This window comes from Lampris incognitus, chromosome 9 (assembly GCF_029633865.1).
Source record: "Lampris incognitus isolate fLamInc1 chromosome 9, fLamInc1.hap2, whole genome shotgun sequence".
Classification (NCBI taxonomy): domain Eukaryota; kingdom Metazoa; phylum Chordata; class Actinopteri; order Lampriformes; family Lampridae; genus Lampris; species Lampris incognitus.
This window is the reverse complement of record NC_079219.1, coordinates 3,241,770-3,260,063: the sequence shown is the minus strand read 5'-3', so window position 1 is coordinate 3,260,063 and position 18,294 is coordinate 3,241,770. Positions and strand designations below refer to the sequence as shown.

The 18,294-nt window shown below is 42.5% G+C and overlaps 1 protein-coding gene and 1 non-coding gene across 2 annotated transcripts; both read left to right on the top strand.

Moving 5' to 3' along the window:
• The first annotated feature begins 1,186 nt into the window (after nucleotides 1–1,186).
• Nucleotides 1,187–18,035, top strand: ppp1r8b (protein phosphatase 1, regulatory subunit 8b). Its single transcript, XM_056285789.1, has 7 exons — nucleotides 1,187–1,239; nucleotides 1,950–2,010; nucleotides 3,333–3,486; nucleotides 3,726–3,943; nucleotides 5,666–5,810; nucleotides 8,189–8,253; nucleotides 14,259–18,035. Exons 1-7 carry the CDS (start codon nucleotides 1,187–1,189, stop codon nucleotides 14,610–14,612), a joined length of 1,050 nt encoding a protein of 349 aa, XP_056141764.1. The 3' UTR covers nucleotides 14,613–18,035.
• On the top strand, nucleotides 3,073–3,241 carry LOC130118742 (small Cajal body-specific RNA 1). The gene has a single exon (XR_008810796.1). It is a non-coding gene; the product is annotated as a small Cajal body-specific RNA 1 (non-coding RNA).
• Nucleotides 18,036–18,294: the final 259 nt, after the last annotated feature.

Sequence of the window (18,294 nt, the reverse complement as noted above, 5' to 3'; positions counted from 1 at the left end):
GCGGGCTCCCGGACGAGGGGATGGCCTCTCGCAGCCAGTGGCGCCCCCAAGGGGTGGCCAGGGGTGGCCACGGCCCCCCTGATACTATCCCTGTAACTTAGATATAGTTAACAAAACAGAATTCTTATGCAGTAACTCTCAGATATATGTAACAAAACAGAATATGTATTCAGTAACTTTCAGATATATGTAACAAAACAGAATATGTATTCAGTAACTTTCAGATATATGTAACAACACAGAATTCTTATGCAGTAACTTTCAGATATATGTAACAAAACAGAATATGTATTCAGTAACTTTCAGATATATGTAACAACACAGAATTCTTATGCAGTAACTTTCAGATATATGTAACAAAACAGAATATGTATTCAGTAACTTTCAGATATATGTAACAACACAGAATTCTTATGCAGTAACTTTCAGATATATGTAACAAAACAGAATTCTTATGCAGTAACTTTCAGATATATGTAACAAAACAGAATATGTATTCAGTAACTTGTGAAACAGATGTAATTAGAGAAAAAAGTCCTGTTACCCTTTATAGTTTAGGTAGATAAAGGTCTCAGTCACATTTGAGTAAAATAATCCTATTTCTATAAATGTCATAGGATCTTTTTTTTTAAAGATATTTTATTTTCACGGACCCCTTGCAATTACACCACGGACCACTAGGGGTCCGCGGACCCCCGGTTGAGAAACAGTACAACAGCAGCATAGAATTCCCCAGATTCAGTCATGGCTTTTGGTTTTGGTGTGCCACCCCAAGATTTCCAGTGGCCCCATTTGCCCCCCCCTATGAAAAATGTCTGGGGGCGCCACTGCTCGCAGCTCGTTGGTTCTCCGGATGGGCCATGGCTCGGTGGGGGCGGGGCACTACGGGAACGCCGAGACCCTCCGCCGCCGTAACAAATACAATAATTGTTTTTGTTTTTTTGCATTTGTTTTTATTTTGTTTTGTTTCAATTTTTTTTTTTTTTGAAAAGCTACCATAGGGACAGAAAAACACCCTTAACTGAACAGTCACCCAAATAGAGGAGCGTCGCCGTGGCCGTGCGCCGTACGGCGGCCCACGGGGATTGCCATGACAACCGAGCGCTCCGCTTCACGACTACGCATGCTCGCCACGGCGCATAAAAAAAAACACAATGACGTATCAGGAAGACAATAGTGCAACAAGATGGCGACTAAAATAAGCAGAGACGCGGCTCCTCCGTTTGAATGCCCTTCATGGTGAGGAAACGCACGCACAGGGGCCGCCGGGCGTCACGGTGCGATGAAGTATTGTTACCCGGCTACAAATGCACTCGCAAGGGGGTTTTGGCTTTGACTCCCCGGACAGCCGTTACCCTCGCTAGGCGGGCGGGCTAACGCTGCTAGCGGGTGCTAGCTAGCCGCAACGGCGTTCGGATTACCTGCGCCGCGGCGGCGCGACCGCGGGGGGCGGGGGGGGGGGGGGTTGGTCTGCCTTCCGACTAAACGAAATGCCGACCCCGCAGGCACGCCGCTTTTACCCGGACTCGTGTGTTCGTGCGCCCCGCGCCGTGCCGTCGCCGCACCGCTCACGGAGAGCGGCGGTGTTAGCCTGACTGGCTAACGGCTCACGTTTCCATGAGTGGCAGGGCCAGACACGCGCGCTGTAACACAGCATCTCTTGGCTGTCAAACGGAAGATTTGCGTTAATCAAGTAACAGTAGGATTTAATGTTCATTCTGTGTTCACAAAGTTGTAAGCGAATTTTTGGGGCAATTTTAATGGCTGCGTTAAGATATTACCGTTACTCGAGTCTGTTGTCTTGTTATGGACTTTGTTGCCATTCTTTGGTGACGTTAATCGAGTCTTTACAAAAGGGGGAGTGCGGTTTGGGCGAATGATAACGGTTGTGTTACAACGTTGCTATGCTGCGGTGACGTGTATGTGTGTGATGCTGCTTTGCTTTTTAGGGCAGGTAAACCACCGCCAGGGCTCCATCTAGATGTGATGAAAGGAGATAAACTTATAGAGGTAGGTTCTTAGGTCTTCTTTCTCCTCATCAGAACTCATATGTCTGATGTGCATGTTGTGGATAAGAGTAAGTCATTTTTCTTTGTGATTTTGTGATACACCCTCCCCAGCACCCTTCCCAGTGACCAATGGGGCCCGACAAGGTGGAATACTGACACCTGTTCTATTCAGTTTGTTTATGGATGATCTCTAAAAAGTTAAAAGGCTGTAAGACGGGCCGTATGGTGGGGGATAGTCTTATTAACCATCTGATGTACGCTGATGACTTGGTCATACTGTCCCCTTGTAGTGCTGGCTTACAGCAACTGCTCAGAGTCTGCTCAAGTCATGGTGTACAGCATGACATTAAATTTAACTCAAGAAAGAGCGTTGTCATGATTGCTAAAACCAAGGAGCATCAGAAGCAAAATTTTCCTTCGTTCTTCTTGGCAGACCAAGAACTAAAGGAAATGTGATTAACAAAATAAGATTTCTGGGTCACATCATCAGGCATGATTTATGTGATAACGATGATGTGCAGCGCCAGTGTTGCAAACTGTATGCACAAGCCAATATGCTGGCACGCAAATTTCATATGTGTACAGATGATGTTAAAACTGCCCTTTTTAGGTCCTGCTGTACTCCACTCTATACAGCCCACTTGTGGGGCAATTATAGCCAAGCAAAAATAAAAAAGCTGCAGGTAGCATATAATGATGCATTCAGAATCTTGTTCAAGCTTCCAAGATGGACAAGTGCAAATCATGTTTGTGACTGGTAATGTTCCCACTTTTCATGCTGTATTGAGGAATTCTATGTAAAAATGTATGTGCCGATTAATTGATTCCAAGAATATAATTATAATGGTCTTAACTGAGCCTACACAGAGTGACACAAGGCACTACTCTTGTTTCTGGAAACATTGGAACAAATGTCTGTATTGGTTCTAATCATTGTGGACTTGTGAACTGCTGTTAGCTATATTTTTGTGTTGTTCTGTGTTGTATTTTTCTGTTTAATATGAACCTATCTATGCATCTGAATAAAGTAAGATTTGATAGTAGAGGTCAGGTTTCTTGTAATTTGCACCAGATACGAACCCGACAGCCCCCCCACACCTGCTTAGTAATTTTGTGCACTGGGGGTCTGGTGACTGTCTGGTTACAAAATGGTGCTACAGCAACATGAGCCCTGAGATTTAAGCTTTTCAGTGGAAAGCAACACTGTTGAGTTATGGCTCAGAGGCACAGAGATCTTGCAGCCCAGTAAAGATACAACTCATGAGGGAACTTCACCATTAATTGTTCATAAGACTGACACACTGAAAACGTCTCTCTCCGTAGAAACTGATTATAGATGAGAAGAAGTACTATCTGTTTGGAAGGAACCCAGACTGGTGTGACTTTACCATTGACCATCAGTCATGTTCCCGCGCCCATGCTGCCCTGGTCTACCACAAACATCTGAAGAGGGTGTTTCTCATAGACCTCAACAGTAGTAAGAGAGCATTCAAAGTAACACTGTCACATTATAGTTGATACACTTGTTTGATATTCACGTTTTTCTCAGATACTCATTTTTTTGTTTCACATAAAATCATAGTAGGACATCGGTAACGGCACATGATTCTGGATGTTTTGTTCAAATAAAATCTTAAAGCTAACCCTAATTGTCAGAAAAGTCTTTAATATCACAAAGACATCCAAACATCACAGAGTCTGATTGGTCCACTTTAGCTCACGGCACGTTCCTGGGACACATCCGCCTGGAGGCCCACAAACCTCAGCAAGTACCCATAGATTCCACCCTATCTTTTGGTGCTTCAACAAGGACTTACACAATCAGAGAGAAGCCCCAGACCCAAGGCACAGCTGGAACAGGAGACAGTAAGACAGGAGAGGATGAGGAGCTGAAAGGACTGCTTGGACTACCAGAGGAAGAGACTGAGTTGGAGGTAATTTCATTGATAGTTTTCGAAGTAACATCAACGATGATAATGAGAAATACTACTATTAATAGTGGTGGTACATACATATGCTGTAGCTTCTCTCTAAATGGCAGCAGGCTTACACTGCATATATACAGTTAGCTTGTCTGCTTCTCAGCCATTTTTTCAAATACTTTCCCACCCTTTGGAAAGATAGCTGAGTCTGAACAAGGTGGGAGTGGGATGGGATGGCCTCAAGTTATGTGGATGAGCTATTTTATGACACATAAAAAAATAAATTGAGATGGTTATATAGGGGCCAACAACAGACCAAAAGGGGAAAGGGAATAATAGAAGTCCTTCCACTCATCTTTCCACTACATCTTCAGACTTGAGAGGATTTATTGCTAGAAAATGGTGATGATTTGTTGGTTACCTTTTAGTATTGCTTTATTGAAAGTAATGACCTTTATCCCATCACTCCTACACAATGTAACATATTAGAATGGCACGGTTGGCACAATGGTTAGCACTGTCGCCTGACAGCAAGAAGGCCCTGGGTTCGAACCCTGGGATTGTCCAACCTTGTGGGTCATCCCAGGTCATCCTCTGTGTGGAGTTTACATGTTCTCCCCGTGTCTGTGGTGGGTTTTCTCCGGGTGTTCCGGTTTCCCCCACCATCAAAAAGACATGCCTGTTAGGGTTAGTACTCCTGTCTGTGCCCCTGACCGAGGCATGGCAAGACGAACTGGAGTTGGTCCCCAAGTGAATAGAATAGAATACACTTTATTTGTCATTTGTACATACATACAATGAAATTCACTCTGCGTTTAACCCATCCTAGCTGTGTAGCTAGGAGCAGTGGGCAGCCGCCGTGCAGCGCCCGGGGAATGGTTTACCCTTTCCGGGTACTGACAGCTGGGTAGACTGTGCCAGGGGATTTGAATTCAGAGTTACCTTCTCCTAGCCTTTGCCTAAAGAGGCATCAACCCACAAGGCAGCGGGTGGATTTGAAATCAGAGTTCCCTTCTCTTTCCCCCTCTCTTCCCTTCCTATCCCAAAGTGTTGGCTGGACTGGGCACCATGGGGAGTACCATACAGGCATGCAGGAGGACCGGTGCTGCATGGCAGCTGCCCACTGCTCCTTGCTACACGGCTACAATGGGTTAAATGCAGAGGAGAATTTCCCTTCGGGGATCAAAATCAAAAAAAAAGAAAGAAAGAAAGAAAGAAAGAATCTGAGATTTTCCCTTAGATGTTGACTTTACTGGTCAAACAGACAAAGTGTTTCTTTCAGGATACAAGAGTTTTGTAAAATAGGGATGCATCAATATTACCTTTTCAATGCCGATACAAATTCCAAGTACAAATCTTCAAGTATCAGCTGATACCAAGTTCCAATCCATTGCTTTTGCTGAACAGTGCAGACTGTTAAATTATTTTGCCCATGGGCAAAATAATTTAGATAAAATCAGTTTTTCCCCCACCATTAAAGAAATACAGGGTTTTATATGACAAAATGCAATGAATCAAGCCATTTTGCTTTTGTTTATGACGTGTTACTCATGGCTTTAGGTATTGGATTTAAGTATTGGGTAAAATCTCAAATACCGGTAATCCATTTTAGCCCAAAAACCAGTACCAGTATTGATATCAGTGCATCCGGAGCTTTTAACTAAGATGATGAAATATTTCTTGAGTTTATGGTATTGCAACATTATAGATTCTTTCTTTCCTACATTATTATAGAACCTGACAGAGTTCAACACAGCTCATAATAAGCGCATCTCCCTTCTGACTATTGAAGAGGGCAACCTTGAGATCCAAAGACCTAAGAGGAAGAGGAGAAACTCAAGGGTCACCTTTAGTGAAGAGGATGACATCATCAACCCAGGTATAGACACATGTAAAGATGGCACTCTTTCAGTCAGGTTCCTCTCATTTTGCCCATATTTCGGTGTGTTTGAAACATGGAAGTACGCTGACATACAGATCCACATCTCATGGAGAACTTCAGAAATGCATGCAAAACACCAATTAACCCTCTCTATATGTTACAAATGGAATTTTTAAAATTACGTGTACAGACAGGTGACAAATTAAAGGAAAAACCTAAATGCTTGACCCCTACAGTGAGGGGGTCTGGGGGGGGCTCTGTTATCATGTGGGGGGCATTTTCCTGGCATGGTTTCGGTTCACTTGTCCCCTTAGAGGGAAAGGTCACCGCAGATCAATACAAAGTCATTCTGAGTGATCACCTTTATCATGATGAAACGTTTCCATGCTGATGGGATTTGCTCTTCCAAGATGACAATGCCCCATTCCACATGGCACGAGGGGTCGTCGAATAGTTTGACCAGAATCAAGTTTATTTAGGTTTCACATACATGGAATTTGACTCTGGTTTTGTGGCTCTTAGAGTGTACTTAACATAGAATAACAACACAACAACATAGCAAACTTCAGATATATACTCAAGAATTGACTATATACAGGCGAAAAGTGCAATGGTGCAGAGAATATATCAGAGATGCTGAAATAAATGTTAGCAGGTTACTTACATACATCCCTGAGGTAGATGGACATGACAGAGCTTACCAGTATACGTACAATGTACAGTACAGTATATACAAAATGGTTGGATTTATTTGACAGTGTTAAGTGTTCATTTGAATGACAGCCTTTGGAAGGAAACTGTTCTCGTGTCTGGTCGTTTTGGTGTACAGTGCGCTATATCACCTACTAGAGGGGAGGAATTGGAACAGGTTGTGACCAGGGTGTGATGGGTCTGCAGTGTTGTTGCCTGCCCGTTTCCTGACTCTGGAGATGTATGAATCCTGAATGGAGGACAGGTTGGCAACTGTCTGTTGTAGTCTTTCCCTGTCCTGTTTGGTGGCCAATCCAAACCAGACAGTGATGGATGTGGAGAGGACAGACTGGATTATTGCAGTGTAGAACTGAATCAGCAGTTCCTGAGGCAGGTTGAACTTCCTGAGCTGGCAGAGAAAGTACATCTTCTGCTGGGCCTTTTTGATGATTGTGTCTATTTTGGATGCTTAGGTCCTGGGAGATTGTGGAACCCAGAAATCTGTAGGTTTTCACTGCAAACACCATGCTGTTGAGTATGGTGAGGGGGCAGTGTTGGGGAACTCTTCCTGAAGGCCACTGTCATCTCCACAGTTTTGAGTGTGTTCCGCTCCAGGTTGTTATGGCCACACCAGAGGGCCAGCTGTTCAACCTCCCGTCTATATGTAGACTTGTCACCATCCCGGATATGGCCCATGATGGTTGTGTTGTCTGTAAACTTCAGGAGTTTAACAAATGGGTCTCCTGAGGTGCAGCTGTTTGTTTAGAGGGGAGAACACACATCCCTGGGGGGGCGCCAGTGCTGATTTTCTAGGTGCTGGATGTGATTTTTCCCCAGCCTCACCTGCTGCCTCCTGTCTGACTTGAGCTCGGCTGGTGTTGAACGCCGAACTGAAGTCCACAAACAGGACCCTTGCGTGTCCCTGGACAGTCAAGGTGCTGGAGTTTAATGAGCTCTCTGGCTCGCTTACCCCTTTGGCATCTTTGTCGTAGTCCGCACAGGGCTGCATCAGCCGAAAGCTCGGCAAGACTTTTGTTTAAACGTTCAAGTTAAAGTCGGTAAAAAAGTGTTGACTTTGTCCAGTGGACAGTTGGAGGCTTAAAAGTTCTGCTCTGATCAGTGAGTGGGTGCTGGAAACTTAACAAATAAACAAAAACAGAAAAAGTACAAGAGAGCGCAGAACTGAGGCCACCAACCGCAGCGCCATCTTGATGACGTAATCTTGATGTAAACATATGCTATGGCCTTCGCAGTCACCAGATCTCAGCCCAATTGAACACCTATTGGAGATTTTGGACTGACCTGTTGGACAGTGCGCTCTACCACTATCATCAAAACATCAAATTAGAAAATATCTTTTGGAAGAATTGTGTTTCATCCCTCCAGTAGAGTTCAGAGACTTCATGTCAAGGAGCACTGAAGCTGTCCTGGCAGCTCGCGGTAGCCCAGCAGCACCGTACTACGACACTTTATGTTGGTTTTTCCTTTCATTTGTCACCCGTCTGTACATGTTCCTGCTATTCCATATGGTATGGTTTTGTTCTTTAAGTTCTGGTGTTAAGAAGGAAAATGATTCTTAACAAACGACTTTTCTGATATGCATATATCAAGACATTTTATGAAAGGAGGATGGAGCCCGAGAGTCTCTGAAAAATTAAAACATGTTTCATAATGAATGATTACAGAGGATGTGGATCCTTCAGTGGGCCGTTTCAGGAACATGGTGCAGACAGCGGTTGTACCCATCAAGGTAAGCCATAGATCTTATTCCAACATGCTTGCCTCAACTGAAAATGTATGAATGGATTTAGTTTTGACTTGAACATAGTGTCAGGAACAGCTTTTTGCTCTTTGTTCAGGATTACCAGGGCCAGAGGGTTTGCGTTTTTTTTTTTTTTCCACCAATTATGTTTAACCACACTACGCAGAATGTACGCCGTGAGAGGGTTTGGTATCATTTGGATTTTGTCATTTCCACTTATTGAATCCAGTTCTTAGAGAATCCAACTTGGGATTCTTATTTTGAATTATTTATAATTATTTATTTAAATTATTTCAAAGGCAAAAACTATTTCAATATGATATTCTAAATTACTATACAGAGACGGTATCATTCTTTGAATGCAACTTCAAATGTTACTGTTCATAAAGTTTTTATACCAGTTATATGAACTTCTGATAACACTTTCTATGAGGCTTGCATCTATAGCGCCCTATAAGCATCTATAATGCCCTATAAGCATCTATTGCATCTTTAATGCCCATACTTTCCTATAACGTGTATTACAATGACTAACGGCTATGGCTGAAGACTGTAGAATAGGACTGAAGTCTCATTATGCATCTCTACAAAACTTCAGCAAAACAAGTTGGCTATGATGCATTATGACATTTGACAGATAAACAGGCTAATGATGACATTTATAATGCATAAATCCGTTTTAAATTGACATAATGTACCATAAAGGTGGTTATGAGGTGTTGTGAGGGCGTATACATGGTTATAATGACTCTTACAATGACTTATGACTACACTTATAGGGCGTTATAGGTGCTTATAGGGTGTTATAGATGCAAGCTTCATAGAAAGTGTTACATTCAGTCAATTTTAACATGGATAATAGCAAGATATGTAAAAATATCTTGTAGATAGTAGGATATCAGTCATGCATTTTACCTAAATTTAAGGTGACTCAGCGGTTAAATCGTAACAAATCAAGTTTATTTATAAAGCACATTTAAAAACAACTGGAGTTAACCAAAGTGTTGTACCATAAAATAACAATAGTAACAGCAAAAAAAAAAAAAGTAGAGGTAACATAACATCACTATTGCATAAGCCTACACAGTAAATAAGTAAAGGAACAGGTGGAAAATTTTAAAAACAGAAGGCAAGGTAAATTTACTTATATTGCACATTTCAACAAGACAAAAGTGCTTTAAATAAAAAGTAAAAGGCAGGGTTTTTACTGCATAGAGAATTACTCGTCCCGCCTCCAGCTCTCAACGGGGGTCTTCATGAAAAACAGTTTTCTAATAATAAGCGTTGTACTCGGTGGATGTCATTTTTAACTGCAGTTGCGGCATTACGCCGTCACTGATGTGGTGGGGCTGTATCATAATCAGCACAGTACACCCGGAAAGGTGCTGCCAAAACTGCCAAAGAGGAAAAAAGCTGCAATTTTCCAGAATTGTCCAGTGTAAATTAAAGCAAAGTCTTTTATATTATATTTATGTTCAACTACACTGCAAGAGGGCCCATGTGAACTTTAAATGAAAACAATAGCTTATGTTATATTTGATTTAATTTTAAAAAACTTTGCTGTTAAATTTGTAAATGAACACATTAGCATTTATGTTGTATTTAATTCAATGTTGAACAGGGTGCCCTTATTTTTTTTAAAATAAAATATGCTTTAACCTGATAATTTTCATTTTCTACAATCATACATTATTATCAAGTTACATCCGGCCGTCCGGCCGTGGACGTATCACCTGTTTGCTGGTAGGTGCAGGTAAAAGTTTGTTGACAATTCTGTGCATGTCGGACATTTATCCATGGTAAACCTTGCAGGCATTGCGAAAAATATGCCATTGTCAATAGCACACACCAACAAACAGGAAACTGGTATGACTGCTGCGGTAGAAACCAGAAGTCAGTGGGCTACAGTTATGCAAAGAGCCGATTGATTTTAGGTGGCCTTAGGGACAACGCGTGCCCTGTACCTAGTATGAGGGCACTGGCTGGCTGTCTAATTTTCTGAATTTTGTTATTAAAGAGGGAGGCAAATTCATTGCAAGCACTGGTAGATAGAAATTCAGAGGCTACTGCCAGTGTGGGGGGGGGGGGTTGTTAGCCTGTCCACAGTAGCAAAACAGGCACGTACATTATTATTGTTTTAGGCAATGATGTCAGAGAAGTAAGACCGCCTTGCATTTCTCAGTTCCAAATTATAAACGCGTAGTCTCTCTTTATAGATTTTGTAATGAACAGTAAGTTTTTCACCACTTGAGTTCAGCTTTACGATGCTCTTTTTTCTATTCTTAGCAGCGTGGCACATCTCCATGGAGATCTTTTCTTACCAGAGACCACCTTCACCTTAGCAGGTGCAATAGCATTGATAACATCTGTAATTTTAGTATTAAAAAGATCTACAAGCTCATTGACTGAAACCTTAGAGAGGGCAGCTGTGGAAGAAAAAGCCTGAATAAATATTTCACTGGCGCTTTCAGTGATACGCCGTTTTGTGATTAACTCTGTTTGAGCATTTGTGCGCATGGAAAAGTACTCTCAGAGAAAATACAGGAATGATCGGAGCGAGTGACATCAGTCACCATAACTTTTGAAATGTACAGACCCTTGGAAATTAAGTCCAGAATGTGCCCCTTGTTGTGTGTGGGCTCCGTTACATGCTGAGAGTTCATAGTTATGAAGAACACAACACAGTTCTTTAGTTCCTCTGTCCTGGGGGTTGTCAGCATGGGTGTTTAAATCACCAGCAATAACCACACTGTCAAATTCAATGCAGAGTACAGACGGCAGTTCAGTTTAATCATCTAAAAAGTTTGCATTGCATTTAGGTGGTCTATAGATACCTAGAAATATAACTCGAGAAGAGGAATTCAACTGAAGAGCCACATATTCAAAAGGAGCAACATTTCCGTAAGATATCTTCTTGCATTGAAGCGAATCATTAAACGAACTGGCAACTCCACCTCCTTTCTTATGCTGTGTGGTTTCACTCACAAAGCTGAAGTTAGCAGGGGTTGACTCAATAAGAACAGAAGAGCAAAAAGGGAAACACTAAAACCTCAAGGACACTCAAAAGCCTGAGAAAACGTGGTTCTTAAGGGTAGCCTTAAAAATGTCAACAGAGGGGGAACCCTTAATTGATAATGGTAAACTATTCCAAAGTTTTGGGGCAGCTACTGTGAACGTACGATCACCTTTACCCCTTAGCCTCGATTGTGGGACAGCCAAGAGCAGCTGGTTTGAGGATCTAGAGGTGGAAGGGGGGCAGAGAAGTTCAGAAATGTAGTGGGGCACCAGGCTGTGTAAAGCTTTAAAAGCAAATAACAGAACCTTGAACTCTGTCCTATATTTGATAGGTAGCCAATGCAGGGTCACCAGTACAGGTGTGATGCTGTCTCTCTTCCTGGTACCAGTTAGGAGTCTAGCTGCAGCATTCACCAGCTGCAAGTAAGATGGATGACTGACTAATTCCCAAATATAGACCATTGCAGTAATCCAGGCGGGAGGAAATTAATGCATCAGTGACTGCCTTCAGAGAGTGAAATGAAAGGAACGATCTAAGTTTGGCAATATTTCTTCGCTGGAAGAAGCAACCTTTCACTAATGTGTTTGTCAAATTTTAAGGCTGGATCAAATATGACACCAACATTTCTGGCATGGGCATGAAGTTTAGGCACTACGAGTATAGGTTTAGGTTTAAGTTTAGGCCCTACATGATTAGCTGTACCCCCGATGGAGTTGGAGGGACCAAATATGATGACCGTGGTCTTACTTTCATTTAATTGAAGGCAGTTTTTTGCCATCCAACATTCACATCCTGGAGGCAGTCAAAGAAGGACCTAACTGTATAATCATTAATACTAGGTTCCAGTGGAAGGTATAGCTAAGTGTCATCTGTGTAGCAGTGATAGGAGATATTGTGTTTTTGGAAGATAGAACTTAAAGTGAGCATGTGCAAGGCAAATAATACGGGCTGTAAAATGGAGCCCTGAGGTACAGAGGTGGTGGGAGCAGACGAGGAAGAGGTCTCCAGTTTTGACAGGGAAAGATCTATGTAGGAGCCAAACCACTGGAGGGCAGTACCCTGGATTACAACTTGGTGCTTGAGTCAGTTTAGGGGAATAGTACGGTCAACTGTATCAAAGGCAGAGCTAAGGTCTAACAGAACTAGTATAGCACATTTACCAGAGTCAAGAGATGGCAGTAGATCATTGGAGATTTTTAAGTAGTGATGACTCCATGCTGTGACATGCCCTGACACCTGACTGAAATTTTTCCACGATATTGTTATTTTATAAAAGGGACAAAAGCTGTTAATAGACAATTTTCTCCATGACTTTGGATAAAAATGGCAACTTGGAATGGGTCGGAAATTATTTATTACAGTTACATCAAGGTTAGGCTTTTTAATAATTGGTTGTACTACTTACTGCATGTTTTAAAGTAAGAGGGAACAAATCCATTAGCTAGACTTCTGTTTAGGATGTGTGAGATTGTAAGACCAACAGTATTGAACGCTTCCTTCAACAGGCACATAGGAACAACATCCAGTAGTAGACTTTATATGTGAGACTTCATGTTTTTAATAAGAGCAAGAAACAGGTTCAAACTTACTGAAAGCTGCAGAGTATGGAGGAACCGCGAAGGGGTCATAGGCAGGAGGTGAAATATTAGATCGTATTTTATCAGTATTGTGGAAAAGTTTAGAAATTCTTCTCAAGTGATTGTGGTTGGCACAGGGTAGGCAACAGGGTTAATTGTGTATGAATTATATCAAGCAGTACTTTGGGACTATGGGAGTTTTTGGAAATTATATCAGCAAAGTGTTTTTCCCTCACTGCTTTGATGGAGTGCTGATAATTAACAAGACTTTCCCATGGTATCATACAAAACTTGAAGCCTGTCTTTTTTCCACCTTCGCTCTGCTTTCCTATATAGTTACCTAAGAGTACGGGTGTCATTTTTGAGCAAGTGTTGAGTTTTAGTTTAAGTTTTCTGGTTTTGAGTGAGGTAACAGAGTCAAAGATGCCTACATAAGTTGAGTTAAACAGGGTGATTAACTCCTTAGTGCTCAGGCAGGAAGAACGGGCCTCATTGTTGCTAGAGAAGAAACTATACAACCATCTGAGAATTTTCTAGCTGCAGAAGGGTTTATTATGTGGGAGTAAAAATCAGATGATGGAGGTTTGAGGACAGTTTGAAGCATGGTGGAAAACCTGACACACAGATGATCTGAGAATCCCACCTCCTCCACATCCAGACAGGCAGTGGTCAGACCAAGTGTAAAAACTAAATCTAATGTGTGGCCACGGTTATGAGTTGGGCTGGAGACATGAATGGAAACATGGCCATGGAAACAAAGTTATGAGTCCATAACACCAAGAAATTCCGTGACATTGACATTTGATGAGAGGTCAACATGAAAATTAAAATCCCCAGAGATTAAAATTTTGTCATAATTCACAACAACTGAAGATAAAGACGGAACTCGGTGAGGAAAATGGCATTCAGCCCTTGGGGGGGGGGTACACAAGTACACAGAGGACTGGACTTGTACCACCTCTTTTAAACATCAGGACTTCAAAGCTAGAATAATCATTACAATTAATGGGAGTACACTTGTCCTAGTTTCTGAAAATGACAGCTAAGCCCCCCCAGGGGCCACTGGGCCGAAGGGAGCTGTAAAAGTCACAGTCAGGGGGACAGCTGGCTATGTTCACCAGGTTTGGCTAGGTTTCTCTCAAGAATAGGAAGTCTAGGTGGGTGGAGGAGATATAATCATTTAGAATGAAAAACTTATTCGAGAGAGACCTCACATTTAGAGGAGTCAGATTACGCAGGGCAGCAGGTGATGAGGAAGCCAGGACACTATGTTCTATGTAAAAAAGGTTGTTTTGTCCACACCTTTGGGAATACCATGTGGACGGGAAAACCTGTCATAATAGTCTGAATGGGGAGATTAACAATTGAAGGGATTCTGTTCTCTTATGCCCACCCTATAGAAACGAAGAGTGGAGGGCCAAAACACTCTGGGGCTTGAGGACCTGACTTCAAAACGCATCCATAACTACACCTTTAGTGGTGGTCTGTATGGGGACTTGCCTCCCACCAGCCACGAGAACCAGCCTACAGGAGCCCCGGGAGGGGCAGCCATCGTCGGTGGGCTCCCTTTGCCCTTCCCCAACCTAGCCCCAGAAGTGGACCTGGCCCCAGAAGCCCCCCAACGGCCTGTCACCCTCAACCCTACACCAGTCACAGGCCCTTACCTACCCGACACCTACAACGAACCGCGCAAGAAGAAGTACGCCAAAGAGGCGTGGCCAGGAAAGAAGCCTACCCCCTCCCTACTCATCTGAGCCCCTCCTCAAAGCAACAGACTCTCAGGTTACCAGCAGAGACATCAGGGACTGTGACCTGGCAGGTTTTTTTTTCTTTTTCTTTTTACTCCCTATGTCACTCCGTGGTCATCACAGAAACTGTTCACAAGGCATCTCACCGATATTCATGAAGCTTGTCACAAACTCTAGTTAACAGCTTTGTGTCAGTTTTTATGGCAAAACAAGTTATCGGAAATTCTCAAGATTTGGGCTTGGAACGTTTGTGTCCCAGAGTGTTGGTTTGGTCTGTCTGTTTCAGAAAACACAAACATGGTTGGTCATTAAGTTGTGCTTTTTGGTATTTTGGATGGCAATGTAGGTTTTGTATTTTTTTGTTACTAAACAAATGTTTTAACTTTTTCCTCTTTTTCCACTTACTACTTTATTCATAATTATCCTGATAATACTGTAAAGTAATGAAAAAAAAATCCCCTTTTGTACCAGCTTTATCGTGGAAAGTGGCACAGATCAAAGTATCTGGCCAGAAAGTCAGTTTCACCCAACGAAAAGATGGACCTTTTGAAAGGTAAGACCATATGAGAGGACTGATTTCTGTCTCTACACACGCAAACACTTTATCTAGATGTTTGACTACAGCACTAAAATGATGTGTGAGAATAGGTCTGGCTATGTGAGAATACGTTTGACGGTGCTGCTCCCTTGTATTTCATCCTTTACGCCACTCGGTGGAGATGTGCAGACATGACAGAGTCCTTTGGTACATTGGACCTCGCTCATCAATCTTTTAAGTCAGTTGTGTTTGTATAGCCCAATATTACAAATTTGCCTCAATGGGCTTAACAGCAATACAACGTCCTGTCCTTAGTACGAACGGATTTGTTCTTGCACACCCGTGGGAGTTTTTAGCCCTGAAGTTTGTCTCAGACCAGTGTAGAATGTGGGTAACCTCTGAATTTAGACACAAATTTGCTAACACTGATGTCTTTGCAGTGGCACAATGGCACAGTGGTTAGCGCGGTCGCCTCACAGCAAGAAGGTTCTGGGTTCGAGCCCCGAGGTAGTCCAACCTTGGGGTCGTCCTCTGTGTGCACTTTGCATGTTTAGTTTAAGTTTTATTCAGTCACCCACAATTAACAAATGTTTACAATACAAACAATGTACTCAAAACAGTGACTGAAAAGGCACAGGCAGAAACATAATGCTTATATTTAAGCCTGTCCTTTAGGACAAATTAAGCTACCCATCAACAGTTTTTACAAGACCAAAAAAAGTTACAGTCTGTAGAAAAAAATAATGAAACAAAATCATAAAAATAACACAAAAAACCTTTACAAAATCATGGACACTTGTAGCCCTCGAAAATTGCTTTACAAACCATCCTTTTGAAAATCTGAAATGTACTACACCTTCTTAAATTAATATCAGCACCGTTCCATATTTAAACACCTAAAACAGATAAACATCTCCTTTTTAGCCTTTGGTACCGTAAATTTACAGTCATCTCTTAAACCATACTTTGTCTCCTGAGATGAGAAAAACCTTTGTGTGGTGACTGGGAGTAGATTTGATTTAGCTCTATACATTATTTTCATTGTTTTGTAATATACCAGATCATTAAATTTCATAACATGCGATTTCATAAACAGTGGGTCAGTATGTTCATAATAGCCAACCTTATTAATAAGTCTTATGGCTCGTTTTTGTAAGAGAACTATTGCATCAACAGTTGTTTTATACGTTGATCCCCAGACTTCAACACAGTATGATATATAAGGAAGTATGAGTGAGCAGTAAATAATATGTAAAGCCTTATAATTTAATGTTTCTTGATTTATACAGTATTGCTATTGCAGTATTGCGATCCTTCGGGTGTTCCGGTTTCCTCCCACAGTCCAAAGACATGTAGGTCAGGTGAATCGGCAGTACTAAATTGCTCCTAGGTATAAATGTGTGTGTGTGTGTGTGTGTGTGTGTGTGTGTGTGTGTGTGTGTGTGTGTGTGTGTTCGTTCTGGGGGGGGGGGGGCTGTGTGATGGCCTAGTGGCCTCTCCAGGGTGTCTCCCCACCTCCCGCCCAATGACTGCTGGGATAGGCTCCAGCATCCCCGCGACCCTTAGAGCAGGATAAGCTGTTCGGATGGATGGATGGATGGATGATGTCTTTGCAAGCCTGGGTGATTGCTCGTTGCAAGAGGTAGACGATAAGGAATTACAAATAACCATCAGGCTTTGCTTCTGACTGTCAGACAATGTTGAGCTGGGAAAAAAAAAACCCATGGGTGTGTAAGAGCAAATTTGTACATACAATTGATGAATGAGGCCCAATACATTTACCGTCATGAATGTTGTGCGCCCCCTGTTGTCAGTCAGCGTATTTGAATGAGAATGGGTTAGTTGCCAATTCTAACCCAACTCGAGTACACTGAGTGTGTTATGTACTTTTTTCTAGGGTTAATTCATGTGACATTTTGAAGATGGTAAAGATAAATTTGTAAACTGGGTAGCAAAATACCCCCATTGCTGGAAGTCAACATGTTAAATAAAGCTATGTCAGACAACCCCAAGATGTTTGGCCGTGTGGGCTTCAGTAATGGTTCCATTTTGTTTTTTGTTTAAAACTTATCCTGTATAAACATACACGTTTTTCTAAGGCTGTAGTGTAATACACAGTATAAGCTACTGGTAGGACTGTCCATGTAGTGAACCAGATTCAGCCATAGCAACTTGTATAAAACATTTGAAATATGTCACAATCTCTACATTTTGGTCTATGTCAACTACAGGCTGTAAATGCTTTCACACCGTGGTCTTTATTATTCTTAAGAACACGAATTTAAGGCTCTGCAGGTTGTAAAAGTTGAAATCGGAACTAAATTGTGTTGTTTAATTTGTGTAGACTTTGTACCCAGGATGCACCCCAACTTTTTGTCTTCCCCTTAGGCGAGTGTGAGTTTTGTTGTCACAAAATATGTTTTTGGACACATAATAACATGTCTCCTCTGTTATTAGTAATGGTTAATTTGTTCTTTGTTTTTCATACTTCATAAATGGGCTCAAACTCAAGTGGCGCGCTCATGTGGCACATCAGATGGGTATTGCACTTCCTAAACAAGTCACTTAGCAGCTGTAGCTTAGATCGAATTAAACATTCGTTCATTCACTCCGGGGTCGGGTCATGGTGGCAGCAAGCCAAGTAGGGCACTCCAGACGTCCCTCTCCCCAGCAACACCCTCCAGCTCCTGAGGGACTCCAAGGAGTTCCCAGGCCAGATTGGACATGTAGTCCCTCCAGTGAGTTCTAGGTCTATCCCGGGGTCTCCTCCCTGTTGGCTGTGCCCGGAAAACCTCCAAAGGAAGGCATCCAGGAGGCATCCTAATCAGATGCCCGAACCACCTCAACTGGCTCCTTTCGACACAAAGGAGCAGCAGCTCTACTCCGAGCTCCCTCCGGATGTCCGAGCTCCTCACCCTATCGCTAAGGCAGAGCCCAGACACCCTACGGAGGAAACTTATTTCGGCCGCTTGTATCCACGATCTCATCCTTTCGGTCACTACCCAAAGCTCATGACCATAGGTGAGGGCTGGAACAAAGCTTGACTGGTAAATTGAGAGCTTTGCGTTCCAGCTCAGCTCCCTCTTCACCGCAACGGTCCAGTACAGCGTCTGCATTACTGCTGATGCTGCACCAATCCGCCAGTCAATC